General features: G+C 39.2%; 1 protein-coding gene across 1 annotated transcript; it reads left to right on the plus strand.

Moving 5' to 3' along the window:
• The first annotated feature begins 2,458 nt into the window (after window positions 1-2,458).
• AGR2 (anterior gradient 2, protein disulphide isomerase family member) lies at window positions 2,459-14,218 on the plus strand. Its single transcript, XM_069462118.1, has 8 exons — window positions 2,459-2,507; window positions 5,944-6,080; window positions 6,348-6,411; window positions 6,524-6,576; window positions 7,844-7,917; window positions 9,996-10,059; window positions 12,406-12,489; window positions 14,169-14,218. Exons 2-8 carry the CDS (start codon window positions 5,951-5,953, stop codon window positions 14,216-14,218), a joined length of 519 nt encoding a protein of 172 aa, XP_069318219.1. The 5' UTR covers window positions 2,459-2,507; window positions 5,944-5,950.
• Window positions 14,219-15,182: the final 964 nt, after the last annotated feature.

Consider the following 15,182-nt stretch of genomic DNA (forward strand, 5'->3'; position numbering starts at 1 on the left):
TCACTTCATTATGATCATTGTTAGGGTCACTGGTTCTGAGCTCAGTTTTACTTACCAAACGTTATACCTGTATATCAAATTATCAAATTCTACTCAGAGAAATCCTACTCAGATATTATCCAACAACATATTTTTAAAATATCAGACAAATCCAAAAGATTGATCATGTGACTGTTAAAAATGATGAAGTTTAGTAGCATGTAAGAAAAACCCCTCATCCACCTGTCTCAGAGCTTACTCGTACCATCTACAAAACCCTGGTTGCTTCACACCAAGACTAATATGACAAAGATTCTGCAGCCACCACATGTGCAGGATATGCTCTAATAATTACCTCTTCCTTGCCATATCTTAGCCCCTACAGCAAACACTGGCTTTTACTGACAGTAGATTAGGCACAGAAGTATAATAGAATAATTGTTGTATCATTATAATTAATTATAACAAATCAGAGATGTTTTCAATTACCAAGTGTTATGGGTTCACTGGAGTCCCCTCAAACTTCAGACGTTGAAGTCCTAATCCCCAGTATCTCAGCGTGTGACTATATATGGAGATAGAGTCTTTAAAGAGGTAAATAAGTTAAAATAGGTCCTTTGCTTGGCCCTAATCCCATATGACCGGTGTCCTTATTTTTTAAAAAAACATAAATTATGGCACAGACAGGTACAGAGAGACGACCATGTGAAGACACAGGGAGAAGATGACCATCTGCAAGCCAAAGAGAGGAGGCCTCAAAAGAAACTAACCCTGCCAACACTTAGATCGTGGACTTCTAGCCTCCAGACTTATAAGAAAATAAATTTCTGTTCTTTAAGCACCCCAGTCTGTGATATTTTATTATGGCAACCCCAGCAGACTAATACACCAGATATTTTCTCCTTTCTTAACTCATTTAATATTTAAAACAATCCCATAAGCAATATTACTCCCATTTTATAGACAGGGAAACTGAAGTTCCAGAGATGTTAAATGACATCTCTGAAATTAGCCAGTGAGTGTGCACCAGGAAGCAGGACTCCGACTGAAATCCTCTTAGTCCCAGTCCCATCCACTTTGCAGTTTCAGTAGATAAGGGACTAGAAGACACCTGGGCGTTGGTCCCAGCTTTGCCCTAAACCTTTCTGAAGCTTGTGGGACCTTCAGAAAGTCATTGATTTTTTTTGACATCTTCATTTCTTCACCTGCAAAATGAGCCTTTCTAGTGTTGAAAGTTTAGCTCAAATCATTGTTTTCAAACTCCTAAAGAAATTATCTCTGTAAACTCATTTAGAGTTGGAAGAAATTTCAATTTTTTTTTTTTTTTTAAAGGGGGAATGCGGGGAGGCCCAGGATGGTCCAGCCTCACCCTCCAGGGCTGTGAGACCCGCCCCCCCCCCAGGGTAGTGGGAAATTTCAATATTTTGAGAATTACTATTTTGCCCACAGAATTCAAGGCTTTATTGAGAAAGTATACACACTTGAAAATGTTCTTGAAATATTTTGATTGTAACTCAAGAAATTTTAAGAAGTTATTTTTATAGGGCTTGCGTTCCATTTCTGTTGTTAAAGATTTCTTTATTCTGAGCTTTTAAGACTGCACATAGCTTCATGAACAAAATACAGGATTAACATTTTCTGACAGAAACTTGAGTTCCAGTCTTAAAAATCCTCAGTGAATAATTGAATAATCTTGAGTGAAAAAAAAAATAGTTGCAGACCTTAGTTTCTGGGTCTGAAAAATGGGGTAAATGATTACCCGCACACCTAGGAGGAAAGTTTGCCTTTAAATAAGAGAATATCTGTGAAATACCTTTGAACTCTTTGGAGGGAAGTGACTGCATATCTTCAACGGCAAGGTAATTATTACAAGCTCTTAGCAGTAGGCTGTCTGTTTTCAATAACTTCCTCAGCTTTGAAATATTGTATTGATTTGTATTTTCTTCATACCTATAGTTAAGGTGCATATATTTTTTTGACAGGAGGAGGGAAGTGTATCATGGAAAATAATTTGTATCATAATGGAGTTTGGCAGGTTATATGACTAAAGGGGTTAGAATTGTGAATCATCTCTGTGTGTTCTCAACTAAATAAAGGCAATCTGCCCAAGGGAGAGAAAAAAAAAAATCTACAACCCACAAACTCCATCCAATCACATAAAGACAAATCAGTCTTCAGGCAAATCAAAAGTCTTCATTTCAAGCTTACCTGGACTTGGCACTCTGCCCACTGTTTCCAAACTGCTTAACAATATATTTTCATAAACAGTTAAAAACATACCTACTGAAAAGCATACCTTTGCAACGTTATTTTTAAAAAGAAGGAACTCTTTAACCCAGGGAAGACAATTGCTTGGGAAAAGGAAGCTTCCTTTCCGAGTTAGCAACATGTAAATACAGGATTAGTGGGTGGGATTGAGGCTCGCCTCGGTGCATAAATAGAGGCTGGAGCTGCCCCGGCACACTCAGAAGCTTGGACCGCATCCTGGCCGGCTGACTCACACAAGGCAGGTGGGTGGGGAAGTACAGGTAAGGCTCCTGATAATAGCTGTGAACTTGTGCTTGCTAGAATGAGTACTGGACTCTGCTCTGTAAAGTTGCAGGCTATCAACAGAGAAGTGCAAGGTTCCAAGGGCAAGGAAGTGGGATTTGGAGAGGGAATAGTGGAATTTCCAACAAAGGCTTACTGGGGCCTTTCTTTGGCCAGAGCTGTCAAGAGTGTTATGTTCCTGAGCTGGTTCAAAGCAATGCTTTCTCCTTCAGGAAACAAGAGGTTTAAGAGTAGGTGAATTCTAGGAGTTTTTAAGCCTGGGACTGTGCCCAGGGATTTCTGTCCCAGTCACTATCTAATGCCCTGCTTCTCTCCCCCTAGCTAAAGCAAAGGCCCGTGGGCTCCTCAACTGTGACACCTCAGCTAAGATTGCCCACTTGGAATATGTTACTGCAAATCAGGAAACAATTTTCTTTCTCTGTCTGGTGTAAAGATACTCTTGTTGCCTCTTCAGTCTTTAAATTCATGGGATAGACTGTCAGAGAGTTGGTTGCCTTCCTGAAACATACATGGACACGGAAACGCCCTGCAAGTTCATTCCTTGCTAACGACAAGACCGGGATATAGTGACCAGTAAAAAGTCCTGGTTTCACAGTGTGTGCATGTGTGTGCATGTGCGTGTGTCTCCATATTATCAACATCTTCCATGGTTAGCGTTGTATTTTGAGGTGGTTTATGCAGGAAGTTTGCATAGTAGCAGGGTCTATTCATATTTTGAAAACTCAGTAGAGTGAATCTCAAAAAGTCACCCCAGCACAGGATGTTTGTACAGCAGGAGTTATATTAGCCTTCCTTGAGTCATCCTGTCATAAAACACAAACAATAATATATCAATAGTTCCAACCTGGAATCTGTGGAGCTGTAGCAAGGGGTCCTAATAGTTACTGTACAACAACAATTGCCAATGAACTAAATATGTAAAATGTTTCACCACTGATTTCCATTATTTTTTCAAATATACATAGATGCTGTGATAAATAAAATACAAAATCAGATGCTTGTTGACAAATTAGTAGTTATTTGCCATGATATATTTCTGAACCAGCTAATATTCCAAAAGTATAATATTCTCACATAAAAGTTCTTGATTTTTTTAACATTAAAAAGAAGTCTTTACACTAAGAGGGCTGGGTATTATTGACTCATAGTACACTTGAGTTGTTTTCGTGGAACTCTAGAAAACAAAAATTGACACAGGCATTTCCGCATCCTTATGGGTGTAGAAAATAAAGAAAGTACATTCCTGCTTTTTGCTTATGTCATTTCTGAGTAAGATATTTTGTGGCTGCATACTATGACTTGGAAATAAGTGGTCAGTTTAATACAAGGCATCATTTGGATTTGGCAACTTAGTAACACCTTTTTTTAAATCAACTAATGCTTAGCAAAGGTTCCCACCCAAGCTATCAGATAGTGGAAAACTCCCCTCTTAAAAACACTAAGCAATGAGAGTCCATCCCACAGCCTAAGAGTTTGACTTAATTCAAAACCTACACCAATATTAGAGTTAGATGCTGTAGTTTCATATTTCCTTTTAAGCAATTTCAGTATTTGGCTTTACCAGAATCCCAAGGCTCTAGTTTTCCATGTTATGGCCCTGGATAACCTTTGTGACTTGTGAGTGCAACTCGCTTTGATTGCTCCCTCCTTCTCTCCTCCCTCGTGGAACTTATCTTGCCATTCACTTTCCTGTTGATAGGCATTGGCTTCCACTTTTCCTAGAAACCAACTGTGGAGTACCAAAAGGGAAAAAAGAATTTGACAAAGAGACACTCAGGGGTTTTTTCTCTGCGTTAGGAATCTCACTGAATACTTCTGTGAACTTTTGCTCATGCCCCCCACCACCTATCTATACAGGCCCACACAGAGAGTCAAAGAATTGTTTCACTGGAAGAAACTTGGCATTGATGTGTCTTAGAACTAATATAGAGTTAATTCAGAGCTAATTTAGAGTTTGAGTAAACGTTACACTAGGGAGAGAGTTGTGTGGGTGCAAGTCTTCAGTTAAGTGACAAAGATGGCAGGTTCTAAATGAAATAAAGAATGATTTTATTCCTATCTCATTCTTCAATGGCAATGTCTCCGTTTTAAGGGAAGGTTAAAGAAGCGTGTATGTTTAGGGTAATCATTTCCAGGAGGGAAAATGGGAGCCAGCACTGCAAAATAGCAAAATCCAGAAGCCTTTCTTTTGGGCCCATCTCATAAATCTTTTCATCTTTCTTAACTTCAGATTCTTTATCTATACACCATCGGGGAGGTGGAAAAAGAGGAGATGATTCCTAAGACACCTTCCAGTACTATATTTTTTGACCTGCTCTCTTTCAGACCTGGGCCAGTTCACCCCTCCTTAGGCAACCTCGTGGCCCCCCACTCCCAGGAGGTCACCATACTGATCCCAAACTTAGTACGGACACCCCATTGGCATAATGCACTACAGCCCAGAACTCCTGGATTCAAGCGATCCTCTGCCCTCAGCCTCCTGGGTAGCTGGGACTACAGGCACGCGCCACCGGGTCCGGCAATATTTTTTAAATATGAAATTTAAATGTAAATTTCCTTAGCTATAAGAGTATATACATCTGCCTAGCTATCTATTTCCTTAAAGTATAGCTATATTTGTCTATTTATATATAGATGTACATCTATATACATAATTCCATATCTGTAGAGATCTACATCTTTATATCTATGTCAATGTGGATAGATACATATACTATATACAGACAGTCCCCAACTTATGCTTCAGCTTAACAATTTTGTGACTTTATGGTAGTGTGAAAGCAGTATGTACTCAGTGGAAACTGTACTTCGATTTACCCATACTCTGCTGTTTTTCACTCTCAGTACAGTATTCAATAAAATTACACGAGATATTCAATACTTTATTATAAAATAGGCTTTGTGTTAGATGATTTTGCATAACTGTAGGCTAATGTAGGTGTTCTGAATAGGTTTAAGGTAGGCTGGGCTAAGCTACGCTGTTCGGCTGGTCAGGTGTATTACAGTGGTCCCCCCTTATCCATGGGGGATACATCCCAAGACCCCTAGTAGATGCCTGAAAGTGCAGATAGCATTAAACTCTATATGTACTCTGGTTTTTTTCTATACATACATACCTATGATAAAGTTTAATTTATAAATTAGGCACAATAAGATTTATAATAATAAAAAATAGAACAATTATAATATACTATAATAAAAGTAATATGAACGTGGTCTCTCTCTCAAAACATCTTACTGTGCTGCGCTCAGGAAGGTGGCCATTTACTCCAATCTCACGTGTCCAATCTCAACAGAGCCTCAGTTCCTGTTGTGTTCCACCCTTTTGATGCAATCTGCAAATCTTAAGATCGCTAATTCCTTTGGTTTTTGTTTTTTGTTTTTTGTTTACTTTTTGCTTGTTTTCCATATCAGATTAGCCATGGAAAAAATTTCAGTGTCAGCATTCTTGCTCCTCGTGGCCCTCTCCTACACTCTGGCCAAAGATACCACAGTCAAACCTGGAGCTAAAAAGGACTCTCAACCCAAACTGCCCCAGACCCTCTCCAGAGGTAAGAGTCAGCTTCTTATCGGCTTCCAACTGCTACTTAATTGGGAAAGGTTTCCTAAGTCTTAGTGCTGAAACTTGTGTGTTGAACATATTTTGGTATGTGTTCCTTCTAGATTTATCACTGTTTATAATTATTTCCACTTTCCTTGAGGTTTTTCTTCTTCTATAGTATCGAGAATATATTTATCCCAGTCTTTATCATTGCTTTTCAACAGCTTTGGGTCTGAAATTATAAAAGCTTTAAATATACTGGTTCATTTTGTTTTAGGTTGGGGTGATCAACTCATCTGGACTCAGACATATGAAGAAGCTTTATACAAATCCAAGACAAGGTAAGGATGAAGGTTACACAGAGCTCTCTAAAAGCTCTCAAGAGCACCATCTAGTGACATCTAGATATACATGAAATCTCATTAAAATTTATCCAATCTCTGTCTCTTAAAGCAACAAACCCTTGATGATTATTCATCACTTGGATGAATGCCCACACAGTCAAGGTAATGTATTCTTCTAAATATGATTTGTTATGGCCTTTTAGCCTTAGGGCCAGGCTTCAGATCACTCATCTTTGTATCCGTAGAACCTAGCACAGTTGAATAAGAAAGAGTATTTTGTGTAATAAAAACATATTTCAAGGTAAATTCAAATATTTCCATGTTTGCGCATATTTTAAAAAAACAAGCTCTAGGATTTATCCTCAGCATCTTCATTTCTCTTATATCCCACATCCACTACATCAGTAAACACTGGCTTTACCTTCAAAATATATCCTAAAACTAGCACCAGCTTTATGGGCATGCAACCAGTGTGGTCACACAGGGCCCAGAACCTGCTTTAATGCTCTCCTGTCACTGTCTTAAAATTCTTAATAATTCTTGAACAAGGGGCTCTACATTTTCATTTTGCATTGGGCCTAATATATTACCACTGGTCTCGCCAAACCCATCCACTTCCTATTGCCTTCCTGGTCCAAGCCAAGATCAGGTCTTGCCTAAACTACTATAACAGGAACCTAACTGCTCACCCTATAGCCAGTTTTCCACACAGAAGCGAGAGAGAGGCTGTTAAACATAAGTCAGATCATATCATTCATGTGTTCAAGTGGTAAAATTAAATCCAAATTCCTGACCATGACCTACAAGGCTGGACATGACCTGGCTAATACCTATCTTTCCTTTCCTACCACTCTTTTCTTGCGTTCTCCTTTCTCTCTATCCTGGCCTTCATGCTATTCCTCAAACATCTGAGCTCATTCCCACCTCAAAGATATTGCCCTTGCAGTTCCCTCAAAATGGATCATTCCTTCACGTCAGTGTTACCTTCTTGGAGATGTCTACCCTGACCACCCCATAGTTCTTAAGCCCCTTGCTTGCTTTAGTTTTCTTCAAAGTACATATCTACATCTAAAATTATCTATTTATTTGCTTATTTGTTTATGTCAGGTCTCCCACCCAAGCATTTGAGCTCTATGAACAAAGCACATGCCTTTTTTTCCCACTGCACTATGCCTAGTGCATAATACAGTGCTTACCACATAGTAGCCATTCAATAATTGTAAGCTGGAAAGAAATAAATAGATGAATGAATGAATGAGTAAATGCAAAAAGCAGAGGTAGTCAATGCTGTACATATTAACTTCACTAATCATTTGCTGACAAAGTAGAATTTTGTATTTAAAATGCAATTCAACATAAAATATAAAAGAGAACAATGGTTTTAACCAATGCTAATATGGATGCTTAAGGATTTTTCTATGTATTATAGCTTTAAAGAAAGTGTTTGCTGAAAGTAAAGATATCCAGAAATTAGCAGAACAGTTTGTCCTCCTCAATCTAGTGGTAAGTTTACTTTTCATCATTATTAACATTCCCCCTTGGCTCATGATTTGCAATGGATGATTCATTTATCCTATATGTCTTAGTCATACCGCATTAACTGGGATCTCTTCCAGATATCCCATCTCATAGATTGGAGAGAAAAAAAGATACTTCATTTTATTTATAATCCATCTGACATGTCTGTTTTTATGTAGTAATTAATAATCTTAGGTTGCCTGAAAAAATACTCTTCTGTGGTCAGTATTTTCTCTGTTGCTATAATAACTGGAAGGTTTTTGTATTTTGCAAATTACTCCCTGTGCCATTCCCCTACACTCCTGGCTTCTCTGCACCCATTTTTAATCCCTGTCTGCTCTCTCTCCGGAGGAGATAGCTGTCTGGCTTTCCAGTCCAGTCGTGGCCTCTTGTGCTTTAGCTTCGTGCATTCTCATCTTATTTCACCATCACCTCCCCTCCTGATGCACAAGCTTTCTGTCTTTGCAAGTTATTTCTACTGCAAACAATTGGTTTCCATTTTCCTTCTGAATGCAAACAAACAAAAATGATGCTATCTAATCGTATGTCCCCATGATTCCCCCACCCCAAACACGGCTTGGCTTCTTTAAAGATCAATCCACACCAGCAGTTCTTCCTTGCCTCCCTGCCATGGGCTCCTCATCCTCTTTCCACCACTAAATGTTAGTGACTTGATGAATCTCTACTTGACCCACTTCTCTTTTCATAGTTTATATTCTCTATGGACAATGTCATCTACAACTGCCTCTAATCAACTCCTACACATAGATAATTCCTACATCTGACCCAAACATGCAACAACTTCCAACTCGTCTATCCAACCATATTCCAGACATCTCATAATTAGCTTGAACCCAATATGTTCTTCACTGAATTAATCACCTTGGTTCAAACTTTTCAAATAGCTCTTCTTGCTCTATTCCCTCTATTCCCTATTTCATTAAATTCTAGATTGGACTCTCCTACTCAGCTATAAGCATTCAAGAAGCTCTGCACTTTTAAAGTCTAAATATTCATGCTATTAGTCACTTCTCTATAAACTCAGTACCACTATGTTAGTGTAAGCCTTTTTCACTTTGCCTACCTTACTGTAGTATTACTAAATGGCTTCCTGCCTATAAGATAAACCCTGTCTAATCCCACATGGCTGTCAGGGTAATTATTTCAAAGACCAAACTGAAGTCATGGTGCCTCCTCTAACATCCCTCCAGGGGTTCTTAACTATTTCTGAACAAACAAAAGCACTGTGGCATGGTGTGCACAGGCATCCACAAGCTGGCTCCGGAAGCAGCTCTAGCACCTTCTCCCACCACTGCCCTCATGCATTTCAGGCCTTCCCAAGCACCTGGTCATAAGAGAAAGTGCTATGCCTTTGCTCTCCATACCTTTACACATGCTCTTTGCCCTGCATGGAGTGGCCTTCTTTTCCACGTAACTGGCTTCTGTTCAATTTTTAGGATTCCTCCTCACCCACTTTAGAAAGTCCTAGTGGAACCTGAATCCTGCTAGTGTCTTGCTCTGAGCACCCACTCCACCTGTATATCCTCCATCGTAACATTTCACCCTCTGAATCCTCAATATTCATTTTCCTACCTGTTATCTCTCAATAGACAGTGCATTCATTAAGGATAAACACTGTGCCTTGCTAAATAAATAAAATTCTAAATCAAAATTTCTAAATGGATAATGAATATTCAAGAAAATCCTATGTTTGTAATTTCTCCAGAAATGACTTCTGCTTTTTTCATTAGTCAATATCCTCCTACCTCATCCAAGATGTCTTCCCCAAACAGACGACTCCTTCCAAATTCTCCCTTTTCAAACTTCTTTGCTCTTTATCACATCTATTCTGCATTTTACCTCGTTTTCCACATCACATGCTGCTCTATTTATTTCACCGATATAACTTGTCTCCCCATCTGTATTATTAAACTCCTCGTGGAAGATGTGTGCCTTGTGATTTCTTAAGGTGATTGGCCCAGTCATGGACACATCCTTGTGTTAACAAGTTTGAAAATAACTGAAGAGTAAACTTAAAGCTGTTTTCTTTTTTTAAATCTTAGTATGAAACAACTGACAAGCATCTTTCTCCCGACGGCCAGTATGTCCCCAGGATAATGTTTATTGGTAAGTGAAAGCAGTGATGAGATGACACAGTCTGAAGACAACACAGGTGCTGCTATACCCCTGCCCCTGTCCTCCCACCTCACCTGCCACTTCATGGCCAATGTCATTACTGAGCTCTGGCAAGGGGTAGAACATTCCTTGAAGCCCCACAACGTATTTTTCATTAGAAAATGTGAGCTTCTACCTATTTCCATAGAAGACTTTCTTTTCTCATCTGCTACTTTTAACTTTTGATCTTCTGCCACAATATATAGGAGAAGAAACACCTTGTTGGCTGTTTAAATATACTGATAATTTTCCTGAATACATCAAGCCTTCCAATATTTATTTTTTAATCAGGCAAACTTTCCATTTGTGTGTTGGATTTTTCTTTTCTGCATTTTTGATCATTATTTTTAGAGAAGTTAGGAATAGGGGTTGGGGGAAAAAAATGAAAGGAGCCATGCTCCTTCCTAACACTGGGACTTTGCATGTGCTTTTCCCTCTGCTGGCAGCTTTTCCTGCTTCCTCTCTGTCCCCCAAGGTCACCTCCTTAACTCCCCAGTCGTCACTGCCATTCGCTGACCTGGTCAAATCTCCACTATGTGCTCTTGTGGCATGATTATTGATCACCCTTTCCTCAATTATAATTTAGTATTTGTTGGGTGATTCTGTAATAAATATTTCCCCCACAGAACTATAAGCCCCATGGGGCAGGGACTGTACCTATTTCTTCTCACCACACATTCTCAGCATGCACCTGTGGCAGGTTCTCAGTAAATGTCTGTTGAATTATTGAATGAATGCATAGAGTTTGGCTTTCTTCAAAGTCCTACTGATTTAAGGATAATCCCTGATTAGATCCATCACGTAGCAGACCTCATGCTGAGTGGTTCACCTATGTAATTCATTAACGTTTACATTAAATGTATAAAACAGAGGAAAGAAAAACTAGTGGTGGGGGAAAAAAGGAGGAAGGCTGACCTTAGAGCACTAATTTGATAGATTTGATTCTGTCAGAATTTAGAACATTTGGAATCCTAACGCTGAAAGGATATTCACGGGTCGTCCAGTCATACCTTGTGCAGGAATCCTTGTCATGGTATCTCTGTTGAAGGGCGTTTTAACACATTCAGCTCCTTCAGTCGTAAGAACCAACGTCAAGGCAGCTTGCTCTTCCAGCTCATTCTCTACTCTGGCTGCCCATTAGAATCACCTGGAGGATTTTAACAATCAAGCCATCCAGGCCACAGCTCAAACCAATTAAGTCAGAATCTCTGGGTGTCAGAAGCAGGCATCATAGTTCTTACAGCTCTCCAGGTGATTGCAATGTGTGAGCCATGGGTTGGGTATTTAAAAAGCCATTCTTACGTTAATTTGTTACAAAGATTTGTAATACAAACATTGTCTTTGTTTCTTCTGCACCAAGCAGAAGTATAGTCAGTCTTAATTCTGGTGAATCAATGAACCTCTGCTTCTTGTAATTTATGTCTGTTGGACCTGGCCCAGCATTCTGAAATGACGGACATTGTCCAGTCCAGTACTGGTGACAGACTGCAAATGTGCAGATGGTTCTCAGGTGTTCTCTCCATCTCATTTTCAGGACAGTCTTAGGTTCTTTCAATCACTTCCCTCAAGGCAAGGTTCCCAAACCTCTCTGTCCTACAACCTCCCTTTTGGATGCACCTTAGTCTTAAAATACCCCTTTTTTCTCATTAATTAGATAAGTTCAAGTTAAAGATAAAACACGACAAAATGAATTTCAATTTAGAGGAATATAAGTATACATAAGAGAAGACTCAAATCCCTATTTTTAAAATACAGCTAATGAACAGTAAAGTAAAAAAATAGGGCACTACATGCTTATTCGACCTTTGCTCTTCTTAAGGGCTTGTGTCCTTTTATTCATTACAAAAAAAGAAACTCTTTCATTTTGAAAATTGACATTGGATGTGGGTTTCTAATTATTTAGGCTGCTCTTGGTAAAACACGTCAACTACAAGGTAGTCATTTCAAAGTTTTTAAATAATTTTGCAGTAAAGAATGTTAACGTTTTCACCAGAAAAACAAACATCACACTACTCGAAATATATATTATTCTGTTCTCATGTTGCTATAGATAGGATGGCAGGGTTCATAACCTTTGCCACAAATAGCACTGCACAACTGTTGAATGTTCCCGGCTTAACTGCCAAAGGCTGGGTGGCAGAGTGGATGGAACAGAGAGCTTGATCCAATGGGGACGCACACTGTGTATGTGTATGTTCCTTCACAGGACACGGATATGTAGGCTTTGGCTACGTCAGGCAATAAATAGAGGTTATTTGAAAACAAAGCATTCCATTCCCTTTTCCTTTGTCTTTGCAGACCCATCCCTGACAGTTAGAGCCGACATCACTGGAAGATATTCAAATCGTCTCTATGCTTATGAACCTTCAGATATACCTCTACGTAAGTGTTACCTCCAACTTGGATGGTGTCCAGGTGTTGACCATCTCTATTGCCATAGTGATGGGACAAGGGGCCTCATGGTGAGGTGACAGAGAGCTCTGCTTAGGGATGCCAGAGACTCAGTTTGACCCTAACTGGCCATGTGTCCTCAGGCAAATCATACTTTCTTTCCATCTCAGGTTTGTGGGTTTGTTTGTTTTTTAATCTCAATTGAAGATGAATTATTTAGATTAGGTATCTTTTTCTCTCAGAGGATTCTATGGCCACATTACCTGCTTTTCAGGTTTTCTGTTAGGCATACTAACACACACTCCTTCCATCACAGATTTGAGTGCAATCGTTGTAATAATCTGCGTGGATTTTTTTTCTAAATAACAAAAGTGAAATAATTTAGTCCAGCTTGAAGTTAAATTCAGGCTCAATTTAAAGATGAGGAGGAAAGACGATCCAAAAAGTTACCAAGATATTCACTTTCCCTGTGGTGGCTGCGGGCAGCGGGGGCCGGGCGGGGGGGGACTGACTGAAGGCAGATGAGGTACCTAAATGGAAGGCTATACTTAGCTGTGACATCTGATTAGAAAATTGGCTTTTATCCTAGGAACCAGTAATTCTGGTCAATTAGTAGTGGCTGCCCACAACTACACTGCCCATTGGCCACATGTTACTAATTTAAAATTTAAATTGAAAATTCAGTTCTTTAGTCATACCAGCCACATTCCAAGTGCTCAATGCCCAGACACTGAATATTTTCATCATCTCAGAAATTTCTATTGGCCCACACTGACTTAGAAGGTCATGTTGGGGAAGAGTGTGAGGCTGTCTGGGCAGCAGGAAAGATCCTCACAGCCCTCTAGCAGTGTTTCCAGTGGGTGCTGGGAGGACCAGGGAAAGCACATTCCAAGTAGTATTGGCCATTTTGGATAACATCATATACCTTAATATGACAAAACTCCTTAAAGGCACATATCTTACACAAGTAATATCTTAGTGCCTTGCGGAACAGGCATTTAATAAGTAACTACAGAAAGGGTGAATAAACAGCTGCTGAGTGCCTATCACCTGGACGTCTTATTTTAGTAGATCACAAACCTCGCTTTCACGAACTGATGCTGAAGGAACAGTGTTCTAGAGTTTGGGCTCTGGAGCAGTAGCTTCATGACTTGTTAGCTGTGTGACCTTGAGTAAGCTACTCAGCCTCTCTGTGCCTGTTTCATTACATAAAAATAAAGTTCTAATAGAGTTTTTGTAAGGATTAAAGCAATTCATGCACGTAAAGCATTTGGTTTGCCATTATTTATAATTTATATTCCACCTACTTCTGAAGCAATTTCAGGAGCTGCACACACCTACTAATAGATATTTCTTATACACATGATTTACAATTTACTTCTAAATTAGCCAAGATTATTTCCTGCAGATGGAATGTATAAAGGGATTCTTTTGGAAGTGGGGATTGGAGAGGGAAGATATGAGAAGAAATGAATACACTAGAGAACTCGATTATCACAAAAGCCATTTCATATAATTTTAGAAAAAATTTACAATAAGATTAGCAACTATTTACTCTATGATTAAAAAGTACCCCATTAAACAATGAATAGACAACCTAAGTTTGGGGTTTATTCTATCCATGTAATTTCTGATGACATCTTGACTCTCCTAATTTTATCCCCCATTAGTGCTTGACAACATGAGGAAAGCTCTCAAGTTGCTGAAGACTGAATTGTAAAGAAAATACAAAATTTCCAAGCTCTTCCCTCTGTGTTAGACCTTGAGACTTGAAACCAGAAGAGATTTGAGAAGACTGGAGAATGCAGAAGCACTGCTGGACACGCTTGATTAGATTATGGTGTAATGTTACAACACCTATTTTTTTTTTTAAATTTGGTTTCAAGTATTCATGTATAAAAACAATATTCTATACTACCATAGTGAGCCATGATTTTCTAAAAAATAAATCCTTTTGGGGGTGTTCTAACTAAAATTTTGGAGTTTTTTCCTCCCAACTTGGTCTTTCACAGAAAAGCTAACTGGTTTGTTCATCAAACAGAATTATTGGACACACCCAAACTGCTCAAGGAAGGGACAAAACAAAGCTAGTTCAAATGATGAAGACCAAAGACAATCAAAGTCCCATTTCACCGCACTACAGATTCCCACTGGGTGAATAGATGTAGGCATAAGGTTAATAAACAGAAGTCTCAAACAGCATATGCTTTAGCATGAAAGAACATCTCGAAAGACAGCCCAAGAAAATCAGGTCGCTACTAAGAGACAACCCTCCCCACCCTGGTTGGAAACTCTTATGTACACACTTTAGTAATTCAATTTGTCAGATTTTTCCCAACTTAATGCTCTCAAGGAAAGTCTCTGGCAGGCAGCTTTCTCCTTCAGAAGCCTAATTTTGTGGAAAGGTTATCTAAAAACCTTCTGCAGCCCTGAACACACTCTAAGAAAATCCTAAGAATTGGCCTTGGAATAGATCTGGTCTCTTACAGTTCCAGAGTACTGAACTAGAATAATTCAGTTTGCATTGCTCCCATCTTCTTCACCAACATGTGACTGACTGGGAGAAGAGCAAAGGGTGGTGATATCATGTCAATGAGGTAGAGATCAGAGGTCACTAATGTTTGGAAAAAGTTGTGAAAGGGTGAGGCATCAGGTAGGGGAACATTCTGCCTAACAGAAATTAG

Source organism: Eulemur rufifrons, chromosome 29 (assembly GCF_041146395.1).
Source record: "Eulemur rufifrons isolate Redbay chromosome 29, OSU_ERuf_1, whole genome shotgun sequence".
NCBI lineage: Eukaryota > Metazoa > Chordata > Mammalia > Primates > Lemuridae > Eulemur > Eulemur rufifrons.